This window comes from Bactrocera oleae, chromosome 6 (genome assembly GCF_042242935.1).
Source record: "Bactrocera oleae isolate idBacOlea1 chromosome 6, idBacOlea1, whole genome shotgun sequence".
NCBI classification, from domain to species: Eukaryota; Metazoa; Arthropoda; class Insecta; order Diptera; family Tephritidae; genus Bactrocera; species Bactrocera oleae.
In genome coordinates this window covers 45,307,082-45,318,633 of record NC_091540.1, presented here as the reverse complement: position 1 = coordinate 45,318,633, position 11,552 = coordinate 45,307,082, and the positions used below count along the sequence as shown (strand labels likewise).

General features: G+C 30.4%; 1 protein-coding gene across 7 annotated transcripts; it reads right to left on the bottom strand.

Moving 5' to 3' along the window:
• Nucleotides 1-1,052: 1,052 nt before the first annotated feature.
• Nucleotides 1,053-11,262, bottom strand: fmt (phosphatase 6 regulatory subunit 1-like protein fmt). Of its 7 annotated transcripts, none has more exons than XM_014240208.3 (14): nucleotides 11,093-11,262; nucleotides 9,982-10,189; nucleotides 9,679-9,758; nucleotides 9,466-9,585; nucleotides 9,070-9,391; nucleotides 8,697-9,010; nucleotides 8,500-8,638; nucleotides 8,319-8,437; nucleotides 7,690-8,257; nucleotides 7,541-7,605; nucleotides 7,161-7,469; nucleotides 7,057-7,090; nucleotides 5,422-6,338; nucleotides 1,053-3,818 (listed from the first exon to the last, which is right to left on the bottom strand). In XM_014240208.3, exons 2-14 carry the CDS (start codon nucleotides 10,039-10,041, stop codon nucleotides 3,596-3,598), a joined length of 3,270 nt encoding a protein of 1,089 aa, XP_014095683.2. In that variant the 5' UTR covers nucleotides 10,042-10,189; nucleotides 11,093-11,262; the 3' UTR covers nucleotides 1,053-3,595. The 7 variants fall into 7 exon arrangements, with proteins under 7 accessions (XP_014095683.2, XP_036228285.2, XP_036228286.2 ...); XM_036372392.2 differs by having other exon boundaries at nucleotides 7,057-7,087; XM_036372393.2 differs by having other exon boundaries at nucleotides 5,422-6,248; nucleotides 11,093-11,261.
• Between the last annotated feature and the right edge of the window lie 290 nt (nucleotides 11,263-11,552).

The following is an 11,552-nucleotide window of genomic DNA, read 5'->3' as shown; positions in this document are numbered from 1 at the left end:
TTAACAATTTTTCATTTCATTTATTTATTGATATTTATTTTTGTATTTTATTTATTTACTTGTTACGTGATGTTCTATGCTTTATTATTACTTGGGGGGAAGAAATTTCAAACAGTTATACCGTTTTACAACAATACTTGAATATTCAACGCATAAATATATAAACATAGTTTAACTTTTTTTATTTTTTTCATTGTCTAAAGTACAAACAAATAATACATAGTTATATAATGAGTATAAGAGGATAACACATTGCATATAGGGCATCATGGCATTTCATGTATGTATGTATATATATACATATGTATGTATCTATTTATAATTACGAAAAATACATATGTATTTATTTGGAACACTTTGCGTTTACAGCAGGAATTAGAGAAGAGAATGATGAGTAAGAAGAAAACACATATTTTACACGCACCTCCATTAAACACATTTATATATATGTGCATGTTTGTATATATATATATTTAAATTAAAAAGTTAGTTGCCAGTGAAAAATATACGCTAGCATTAGCACTTAAGGGCAAGTAAATAACGAAAGAAAATGTCTTCTGCGGAAGGTCTTTCAGTGAGCCTTTATGATTATTTTAAATTTAATATTATTTTATTTTTATTTTTTTAATAATATTTTAATTTCTTGTGTTAAATAAATTCTATAATAATATTAACTGATTTGTATTATTACTTAAATTGCATTTGAATGTGGTGATTTTGTACTTTTTGACAAACTTTTTTTCGTTTCATATAAACATTCTCGTAATTCATAAGCATATACAATACATACATAAATGATTTCAAAATTCGTTTGGAAAAGTCAACGCTTCCATTTGGCGACAGGAAAAATGCACGCAGATTTGGTTTGGCTGTCTCGAAGGGTTAATATTAGGTAAATATATAAAATTGTGCAACGAATGCAAGCCAAGAAAAAAAAATATATAGATTCGCTTGCAAGCCATAGCGGCTTTTGGAAATAAATATGCATGTACTTGAATATGTTTGGCAAAATATTATTTGTGTAGTTACGCTCACTGTGCACGTTATATGTCTTTTTGGTTTGACAATTAATGAAGTATTTTTTTAAGTAATAAATTTTTGATTACAAATTTGATATGAAGGCTTACAAATCGACATATGCGTTTATGCAAAGTTGCCTTTCTGTCACAGACAGTTAACATTTCATGCACAGCGCTCGTTATATTTATAAAGTTCAAACAATATTAAGTGAATAGCAAAAAAAAGTAACAAATATGTGCACCTTTCAACTGGCTGCTTAAAAGAATTGCGTTATGTCGCCAATTTTTTTAACGTAAATAATTATAATTTTTTAATCTCAATCTGAATTTTACTTTGCGATTTTTGGCAAAATACAAATACATATGTAATAATTTTAAAGCAAATTAAAATACATAGTTTGGCATTTAAGTATTTTCGTGACCTTTATACTTGTTTTACATGTCTTAGTTTTCGTTTTAAATTTTTATTTTTTTTTATAAGTTTATTTTTTATATATAATTTTTTTTTTATATTTTTTTTTTGTATTTCAAAATCTAATTTAACAATATTTTTTGTTTTTTTTTGTTCTATAAAATATTTTTTGTTTTTATTTACTTAATTTTTGCACTTGGTTCATTTGCTTTAAAGTATACAAATAGTGAATAGTATGTATGCATGTACTATGATAAAAGCATAAGATATATAAGGTTTAATAAAATAGCACATTTGAAAGAATACAATTCTTGTTAAAATAGTGGTAGTGTAGATAATAAAATGTAAGAAGAACGTAACTAGATAATTGGCATAAAGAGCGAGGGTGTGTGGTCTCTGCATGTGTGTGTGTGTGTTTGTATAAGTGTACTAGGCGTGAGTGGCTTAGCTAATTTTTTTTTTCGTTTTTTTTTTAATATTTTCTTATTTTCATAGGCTTTTCTTAAGCACTTTTCATATGTGTTGCTTTAAAGTTTATTTCATAAATTGTTTTATTCATATGTATGCAGTTATCATATGGTAGTCTGTACGTTTTGAGCAGTCCGTTCGTTGTTTGTCCTTTATTGTTTTATATTTCTTAAGTAACTAGATTTTGCTGCAGTAATAGTACATACTTTGATTCATTTGGGCGGGTAAGTTTTTTTTTTTTATTTTTATTTTTTTTTTAATTTGGTGTTGATTCCACTATACTTATAATAGTATCGACACAACAACATTTTTCAAGTGCACTCAAGGTGTATGCAGTAGTTATAAAGCGCATTCATACTAAATTCCCTTAGCATATATAATTTATGCTGTAAAGAAAAATTTAAAAAAAAAAAAATTACAATTTTTTGTACAACTTTACTCAAGTCAGTTTCCATTACAATTTCGTTTAAAGCTCTTTGTTTTCTAAAAGAAAATACACATACCAGTCTATATATTTTAACATTTTTTATGGCCAATTATTTATCATTGTTATTTTTTATATACAAAAAACAAACAAAACGCTTGTAATATACTTAATTTTGTAGGCCTAATCAATATTTATTGTAGCATGCAACATACTAATATTATTTGCCATCAAAAGCACACACATACTTGTTTCTAAACATTGTTTGTGTCATTTACCGTTTGTGCAATTCCAACGAAGCTCGTTATTTTAGCAACTAATTTTTAGGTTATGTTTTGTGTTATCTTACCAGCATAATACTTAGACAAATTATTATTATGGATTTACAATGCTTATTAATATTTATATCTACTGCACACAACCTCAACTTTTACTTGAATGTGCATACATACTATTTTTAGTCTCATCTTATGCAGAAAAAAAAATTAAGTAATATTTAGGTAAACAATACCATTACTAGTCATAATTGCACCAACGTACATATGATCGTTTATGTTTAGGTAAAAGTTTGTAAGTTCGTTATGATTTTTCGTTTTCATTACTGCTCCTTTACATAACCCCATTACATTGTTGTTTTTTTATTTTTGTTTTTGTAAATATTATAAAGTTTTTAGATCACCGCAGTTGATCGTTTCAAACGAACTCGTTGCGAAATGTACTATGTTTGTGTGGGTATGTTCAATTTTTTTCTTGATGAGAAGCTTGATTCCTTTCCGCACAGACGTTGCACAAGCGCTCAACTGTGAACTTTGACAGTGTTGTGGTTTTTCTTCGATTTTACTTTCACTACTACATATTTCAGTTTTTACAGGCGTACGGGTTAGTGTTTCTTTATTTCTCTTACATGTGACTATTTATTTTTATTATTTTAAGAATACCTTTGTGCAGCGTCAATGTAGACGTACGTACATTTGCGTGCATGTTTTTTTTGAGTATGTTTATATGTATGTATGTATGTACGTTGATTGAATTAGTAAGTTTTAAGTTTATACATGGGCGGTACCTCAACCTTTGGCGTGAAGCGTCATTGGACGCATCAAAAGTTTATCAATTTGCTGCAGTATATTTGCATGTCTTTGAGCGATTTTTATTGTTGTTTATAATATATAGTATATATGCATATGTATAAGTTTATATATGTAAGTGGCTGCGTATACCACACGTACATATATACATATGTGTGTATGTGTTTGTGTGCCAGCACAATTTCATTTATGTTGTTGTTGGCGCAATTTCAACAGCATTACTAGTCGATGATGTCTTAGCCACCGCAGTGGCATTGCAACCCACATCAGCGATGGCGTCTAGAGATATGGAACTGTTTGTGCGTTTTGCATCGCTAATTGTAGCGGCAACTTGAACATTTTCACTGCCTGCATTATCATTTATGTGCGCCGCTGCAATTGTGCTGGAGTCATCATCATCAGTTTTGTTTCTGAAAACAGCGAATGCAAATAATTTATGTTAGACATCTTTGAAAACCAGCCGAGAGACAAAGCAGTAGTTCCAATTAATTTTAGCACCAGTGACAGACAACAAATACATATTATAGTAAAATACTAATTTGTAATCATAGCAATTTCTAAATGAAGGGAAAGTCCGCATTTTTTATTTTGCTTGTTTTTGAATTTCTTCAATGTATGTATATTTTAAATTGCCGCTCGATTTCCTTTAGCTCTTGAAGCTTAATTTAAGACGTAGTTAAGAGAGACGCATCTACCTTTTTTCACTCTATAGCTTAATATTTGCATTTATGTACATACATATGTACATATACAATATTTGTTAATCGAACCAAAATAAAAATCAAAACAATACTTAAAGAAATAAAAAATCAAAACAATACTTAAAGATATCAAAATTAAAATAATTCTAAAAATATACATACATAAACTATTAAAACAATATTAAAACACAAATAAAAAAGTATAAGAAATCAATAAAAAAGTTGATAAAATTTTAAAAATAAACAGGAAAAAGTTTTTTTTTAATAAAACAAAGTAAAAAATATATAACAAAAAAAATATTTCAAATATAAATATTTAAACAAACAATATTTTAAAAATATATAAAAAAAATTAAAATTCAAATATTAAAAAATATATACATATAAAACACAATTACTAAGCAAATGCATATATTAAGAACTAAAAATTAAAAAAAAAGAATATCAAAATAATAAAATAAATAAAAACACAAATACTAAAGATAACAAATATCGAGTAAAAATTGCAAATATTAAAAAAATAAAATGAATAAAATTAAATTAAAAATTTTAACAGCCCTAAAATAAAATTATTGAAAATAAAACAAATATTAAAAAAAAGTATTTAAAAAAATATTTAAAAAAAAAATATTTTAAAATATGAAAAAAAAATATTTAAAAATATAAAAAAACAAATATAAAAAAAAAACAAATATAAAATAAAAACAAATATTAAAAAACAGTTAAAAAATAAATATTAAAAATATAAAGACAAATAATTTAAAATAATATATTAAAAACTAAAAAATTAAAAAAAAATTACAATAAGCTCAAAATAAAATCAAGTAAATGAAATTAAACGAAACAGAACAAAAATAAAATGACTAGCTTTAATTTTCTAACATATAACCTCAAATTGCAAATGGGATCACCATATATACAACAGCCCATATTATTAGAAAATAAAAGAATAAAAATATAAGAAAATAATTGTACCATCTAGCGTTGATTATTTATAATAAAAAAATATATTTGAGAAACGAGGATTCCGTTTTTCCTTTTTGTAAATATTTCGTAAAATTTAACCGTAAAAGTACACACTTAAAACTTATTTTTCTGTCATATATATATTCAACTAAAATAGTTATTTGGAACTACGCTTTACCTCTGCGATAGATAAGCGCCTAAATACACTCAATGATCTAATCTTGTAAGGCAACGAGTGCATGTGTTATTGAATATACTTGTATAGTTGGAGTTGGCACAGGCATTGTTGCGTTCAATGATAGAGCATTCGAAGAAAGTGAAATAAGGAGACGAAAGAAGCGCTTACAATTTATGTGTATTATCATTTGCGTGAACTTCTTGACTGCTCGGGCCATTGGTGAAACGCAGCTCATTGGACTTATGATCGCTGTCATCACTCTCATCATCGTGCGCATCCACTGCACTGCCGCCCAGCGGTTTTGTCCACATGCCCTCATCATCCTCATAGTCATCCTCAGAATCCTGCATCACCGACTGTAGTGTACGCACCAACGAAGTGGCCAAAGCCTTCTCATTCGACACATCCAAATCATCTGCCACATCGGTACCATCCGCAAATTCGCCAATCTCTTGCGTTACCAGCGTTATACTCTTCTCTACATTTGCATTATTATCATAACCAGTTTCGGTTTTACTATTAGTGACAGTTGGCGCGATGGTACGGCTGATGTCACTCAAAATTGCACCGTTATCGGTTGTGTTTCGTTGCTCTTGGTTGCCAACAATAACATCGCTACTGCTATTCGTGCTGCCATCAGCGTTATTGCTGTTCTCTTTACCTGCAGCAGTTTCAGGTGTTGTAGATGCCGCACTCACTAAACTCTCGCCCAAATCATTGGCGAACGAACTGAAATGCGAATCGAAATCAGCAAAATTATCCGAATTGAAGTCAGCTGTCCACGGTGTCGCATTGCTATTCGCAGTTAGATCGGTGAACGGATCCATATCATCCCATGGATTGTTGGTTACACCGAACGCTTGTAGAGTTGATGTTGAAACAGCACTTTTGCCGAAGAGAGAGGAACCGGTTCCGCCACCGCCACCGCCACTGCCAGCACCGCCAGCGTTGTTTTCATCGTCCTCGTCATCGTCGTCGTCAATATTGCGACCGAACTGAAACAAATTAAGGTCGTTTTCGGCGTTATCATCGTTTTCGAGCAGATTATTGCGATAGATGTCATGTTCAAGCGCAAAAACTATGTCCTGTCGATTTGGTGATGGTGGTTGGCATACGTTTTCGCATTGCGTTCAGGACACAACAAATAGACAAAGATAGCAGATAGTGAAATGAAAGTGAGATGTATACATAGGACTACATACATACATAGAACTACTGTGTGTGACTGTGAATGGTATAAAATAGTTTTTTCTCCTACTCGACAACTTTGCGTACGAGTTTTGAGAATAAGTGGCTTTTCAAATGGTAATAAGCGGATTTTTTCGTAAATATTTTAATGTGTTTATTGTCTATTCGAAAAGCGTGTGGTGAAAAGTGTTTAGGGTGATATAACAAAATGAAATGAAAATGAAATGTTAATTAGTGTTAACTGTGCCTGTGCATAATTACAAAACTAACTTCACTAAAAATATTACAAATTTACAAGTATTGAATGCATTGCATACATTATGGTGCAAAAAGTATTGGTTATGATTGTTTATGAAAAAAAATAATATCCGCACATTTGATTTCTATTAAGCTACTTTCGAAGAAAATTTAAATTAATTTGTGAATTAGGCAGCACTGTTCAAAAAATGATAAAAGGAAGCACTAGTTTGCGACATACATAACTATGCAATGCAGTTACAAAATTATTTTTATACAATTTGATGACTCATTTTTTTTCAATTATTGTATATTAAAAAATTCGTTTTTGTACAGTGTTTGTCTACATGACATTGGCATCAATTAGATAAAACTTACGTTTGAACCGGAATCATTGAAGCCAAGATTGCTGCTAAAAATTTAATTTTCCAAATAATTAAATTGGTAATAGTAATATGGGATATTATTCGCAACTAACTTACATCATATTCGATGACATAATATAATCCCAAGTGCTGTTATCAAAATCTTTTGATAAATGTGGACTGTAGTCGCCCGCCTCATGGGCATTACAATTCGCTAACATTTTATTTTGTGTGGCTAAGGCCTTTGTTAGATCACCATCGGTTGGGTTTATTATTGATTGCCACAATTTTAATTCAAACTCATCACTTAAATTACTCTCAATTAAGGCACCGATATGTTCAGATTCTGATATACTATTCGTAATATGTTTGAATATTTTTATTAAATGTCCCATATAACCGAGACGACGACCTTTTTCGGCTGACCTATTTAGTAAATAAAGCCGAATTAAAATCAAATACAGATTTCACGCAACAAAAGCAACAGGACTACTTACTCCATCTCTGTGTTGTATGACCAACAGTCGATTAATTTCGAAATCAGCTTACACTTTTCAATTACCTAAAATGCCAACATATTTCTCATTTATTATTTGTTACCACATTTTTTCAAAATTAATCAAGATTAATAAAAATTAATACGTACATGTGTTTGCAATTCGGACGGAACACTGTCGGTTTGCGCTTTGGTTTTGTTTTGCTCGTTAATCTCATCTTCCTTACGTTCCCCATCAACATCTGAAGTAGTTGGTGCTTCTGCGCTTTCTGTCACCTTTTCTACAGTTCCTTCATCTGTTTCCATGGCGTTAGCATTTGCTGCAGTTTCATTACTTTCGGATTTTTCTTCCGTTGCTATTTCGTCTTTGCCGTCACCAATTTGTTCTTCCGTTTTCATTTCGACGTCTTCCTTATCAACGGATTTTTCATCTTTTTCAACATTTTTGCTTGCCTCATTAACTTCAAAATTTTCATCTTTGCTATTATCAGACTTGAAAATGAAATCGAAAAACGATGTATTTTCTGCATTGTTTCCCGTTTTGTTGAATGAGCCATCATTCACAATTGTACTGCCTTGCATTGAGTTATTGTTATTCGATAGTTTTGTATAAAATACTAATTGAAGACACTTTTCAACTTCGCTATGCAAAAAATTATTCCAACAATATTGCTTGAAGAGGGTTAATAAGGTTTCAAAGAAATCCGTCTCACAGACACTACGAAAAGGAAAACGTGAATAGTATAAGTATATTTTAAGAATCCATTTATTATACTTACGCTTTTGAAATTGTTTCATTTCTAGTCTGCAATAATACTGTAAAAATACGGCAGATTTGCAAACGAGTCATGCCAAACGGCTGTGATAACTTGGCTGCAGTAGTCACTAATTCAGGTTTCTAAAAATTAATAAATACAACAATAAATTTAGTGCAATTTCTATGTATATATATATACTAACATTTGGCGGGTTTCTAAGTAACTCATTGAAATCTTTAAGACGCGGTGCAATGACACAAATCACAGTAGAGAGTATTTGTTCACGTATCTCTTTTTCACGATTTTGTATGAATTTCATACGATCGGTATTAGGTTCATCACTGAAAGCATAAAACATCAATAAGAGTACGTTTTTTGTATGTAAATACTAAAGCTTACGTAAAAACCACTGGTTTTAAAAGCATAAGTACAACCGATATTCCTGATACGACTGCGCTTTCTTGCGCGTTTGGTTCTAAAATCACATTCAACAAGGCTTCAACATTGCGCTCACTTTCGATGCATTTCAAAATTGGATTTGAACCGTCGAATGTGGGCTCAAACGTGTCATTCTCCTGCTCCATATAACGCATAGAACGACCTTGTTGTATTAAATCACAGAGAAATTCCGCCACATTTGCATGCTTGTCGGTTTCTTGAGGATTGCCAATTAATTTAATCAGTCTCTCTACGAGTTTATCTTCAGTGAGCCACTAATATATAAAGTGTTAGTAAACAATTTTTCATAGTAACAACTGATGCTACAACTTACTTCATATAAATTCCGTTTCATTTGACCTTCTACCTCCCGCATCATTTGCATTATCAAATCGGGTATAACGGGTGTGGAAAAATGCTTACAAATCAAATCCAAAAAATTATTTTGCGACTTAATGTATTCCAAGAGTTTTAGGCACATTTGTTGATTCAAAAACCAATCTTGTTCAGCCTTTTTTGTGAAGAGCATACTAAACGTTTTGCTAAAAAATGACGATAGCAAAGGATTTAACGGTGGTTCATTTTCCAGATATGAATATAGGGTTTTTAATATATCTTCATCAGACAAAAGCTTCTCATCTAAGGACGGCAAACCGCTGAAATTTTCAAAACAAACAAATTACAATAATGGTGTGAAATTAAATTATCAAGTTATTTTAGTGATGCTTACAGCGTTAAAATTTCACAAGCCATATGCGCATGGCGATATCTTTGTGCCAAAGGTAGATCCCCAGAAGGTTCTGTCGTAATGAGTTCAACAAGGCGTATGATTACATCAGGGCGAGTGAAACTATATTATAAGGAAATATACATTTTACTGTTTTTAATTAAGTTAAAAAAATTCCTATATATTTTATCAATAAATCTTGCAAAATTAACTTACTAATTAACAATAGACTTCTTTTGTGATCTACACTCCAGTAGGATATCATCATCGTCCAGAAATTCCTCAACAGTAGCATTCTGCAAAATTTATACACAATTATATTCATACTTGTGTAGTTGGTGCCGCAACACTGAAGCATGGTTTTAGTAAAGTTAATGAAGTTATATTTGCTGCAATAATTATACAATCTTGCGTGTGCAACAGCACGGAAACATAATATCTTTAACTCTCTTCAAAGCCCATAAAACCACACAATATGTGATACATAGCATACATACGTATGTATGTATATACACTCACCTCTTTCTCCAATAGCGCCTCTATATTCTGTGACGGTGTATAGCTTTTGTCCCAAAACATTTTTTATTCACCTTTATGCACGTACTTTAACTTATCTACGTCGTTTGTTTAATTGTTGATACTCCAACTCTATTTTTTTCTTACAAAATGATTCTGTTATATTCTGTTCAGTTAATAATTGTTATTGTTTCACACGTCTGGCACAATTCTAAAAGATAATATCAATTCAGATAGAAATTTAAAATATGTGTGTATAAATATAATAACTTATTAAAGGCGTTTTATTTCTAAAATTCTTGCTTCGATAGACTTTTAACCAGCCCTTCTCTTCTGTATTTCTTTTACATACATTTGGTGCATCATCACTCGCGTATTAGTTTAGGTTCCCATTATTTTGCAATTCACTCTGCTTAATTTTTTTATCTATTTCCTAGTAGGTTGTTAAATAAAAATAGAAGTTTTCAATGATTTGTATTGCGATTTATTTGTCCGTTCAACTGCTGAAAATTTTTTCCACTTTTCATTTGACAGCTCAGGTTAAAAGCAAAAAAATTATGACAACAGCGCTATAAATCCCGTTCTCCTTCATACACATTTAAGCGATTTTCTCTGTCAGATCAGCTATAAAATCAGCTAAATTTAGTGACGTATAAATAAGTCTTACTTGTTGCTTATATTTACATTGTCATGTTAGCAACCGGGTTTCATATTTTCGGCGTTTATTTACAAAATAATACAATTCTTCAGAACTCAGAAAAAACACAATATTATAACACAGCTAACCGCACATATCACAATACATTGAAACACTTGAATTGTTAACCTAAAGTACAAGTAACCACGTATTTATCACTGGCCAAATACACATCTCTAGCTGATTCCATTATGCCAACACAAGATTCGAATATTTTAAGTTCAACAAAAATTTCTGCTTGTTTAACTAAACAATTGACAAATATGCATTATTCCGATCAATTCAGATATATAATTAAACCATGTTTTAATTAAGAGCGAAAAACTGCTACACATTTATTTTTGTCAGATCATGTCCACGCGACACTATGAAAGTATCCTTCCCACAGATTCGACGATCATCAACTCAGTAACTCACCCAACAGTTTGGTCAACGATGTTAATTATGACTTTCGAGTGTTTGCCTAATGTTCTTTTGAGAGTTTTTAACTATTTTATTTCGGCTTCATTAGAAAATTTGCAACTAAATGTCGCCACGGCGAAATATTTTCCTTCTCTGCAAAGTTTTCACGTTTGACAGTTCACTTTTTCATCTTTTACTATATTCACATTCGTTATGGTAATTTTGTGTCTTTCCCACAAACTTTGAAAACAACTGTCAATTACCTATAAAATTGCGATTGCAGGGATTCGATTCTATCTGTTCGATGGTACAAATTTTACAAATGAATAAAACTTAGCTTATAATCATAATATAAATGATATTTATTCATCATATATATTATTTTAACGATTTCAATATATTTCAACATTTTTGTGTACATATTATTTTGAGTTTATTCTAGGAGGGGTTAAAAAAAAACTTAAATTGAGTATCT

Excerpts from the sequence above, each read along its gene's own strand:
- fmt (XM_014240208.3), bottom strand. The coding sequence starts at position 10,041 with ATGTTTTGGGACAAAAGCTATACACCGTCACAGAATATAGAGGCGCTA. Across the intron at positions 9,011-9,069 it reads TGAAACGGAATTTATATGAA|TGGCTCACTGAAGATAAACT; the intron begins GTAAGTTGTAGC and ends TTTATATATTAG. Across the intron at positions 6,339-7,056 it reads TCAATGATTCCGGTTCAAAC|GACATAGTTTTTGCGCTTGA; the intron begins GTAAGTTTTATC and ends CCAAATCGACAG.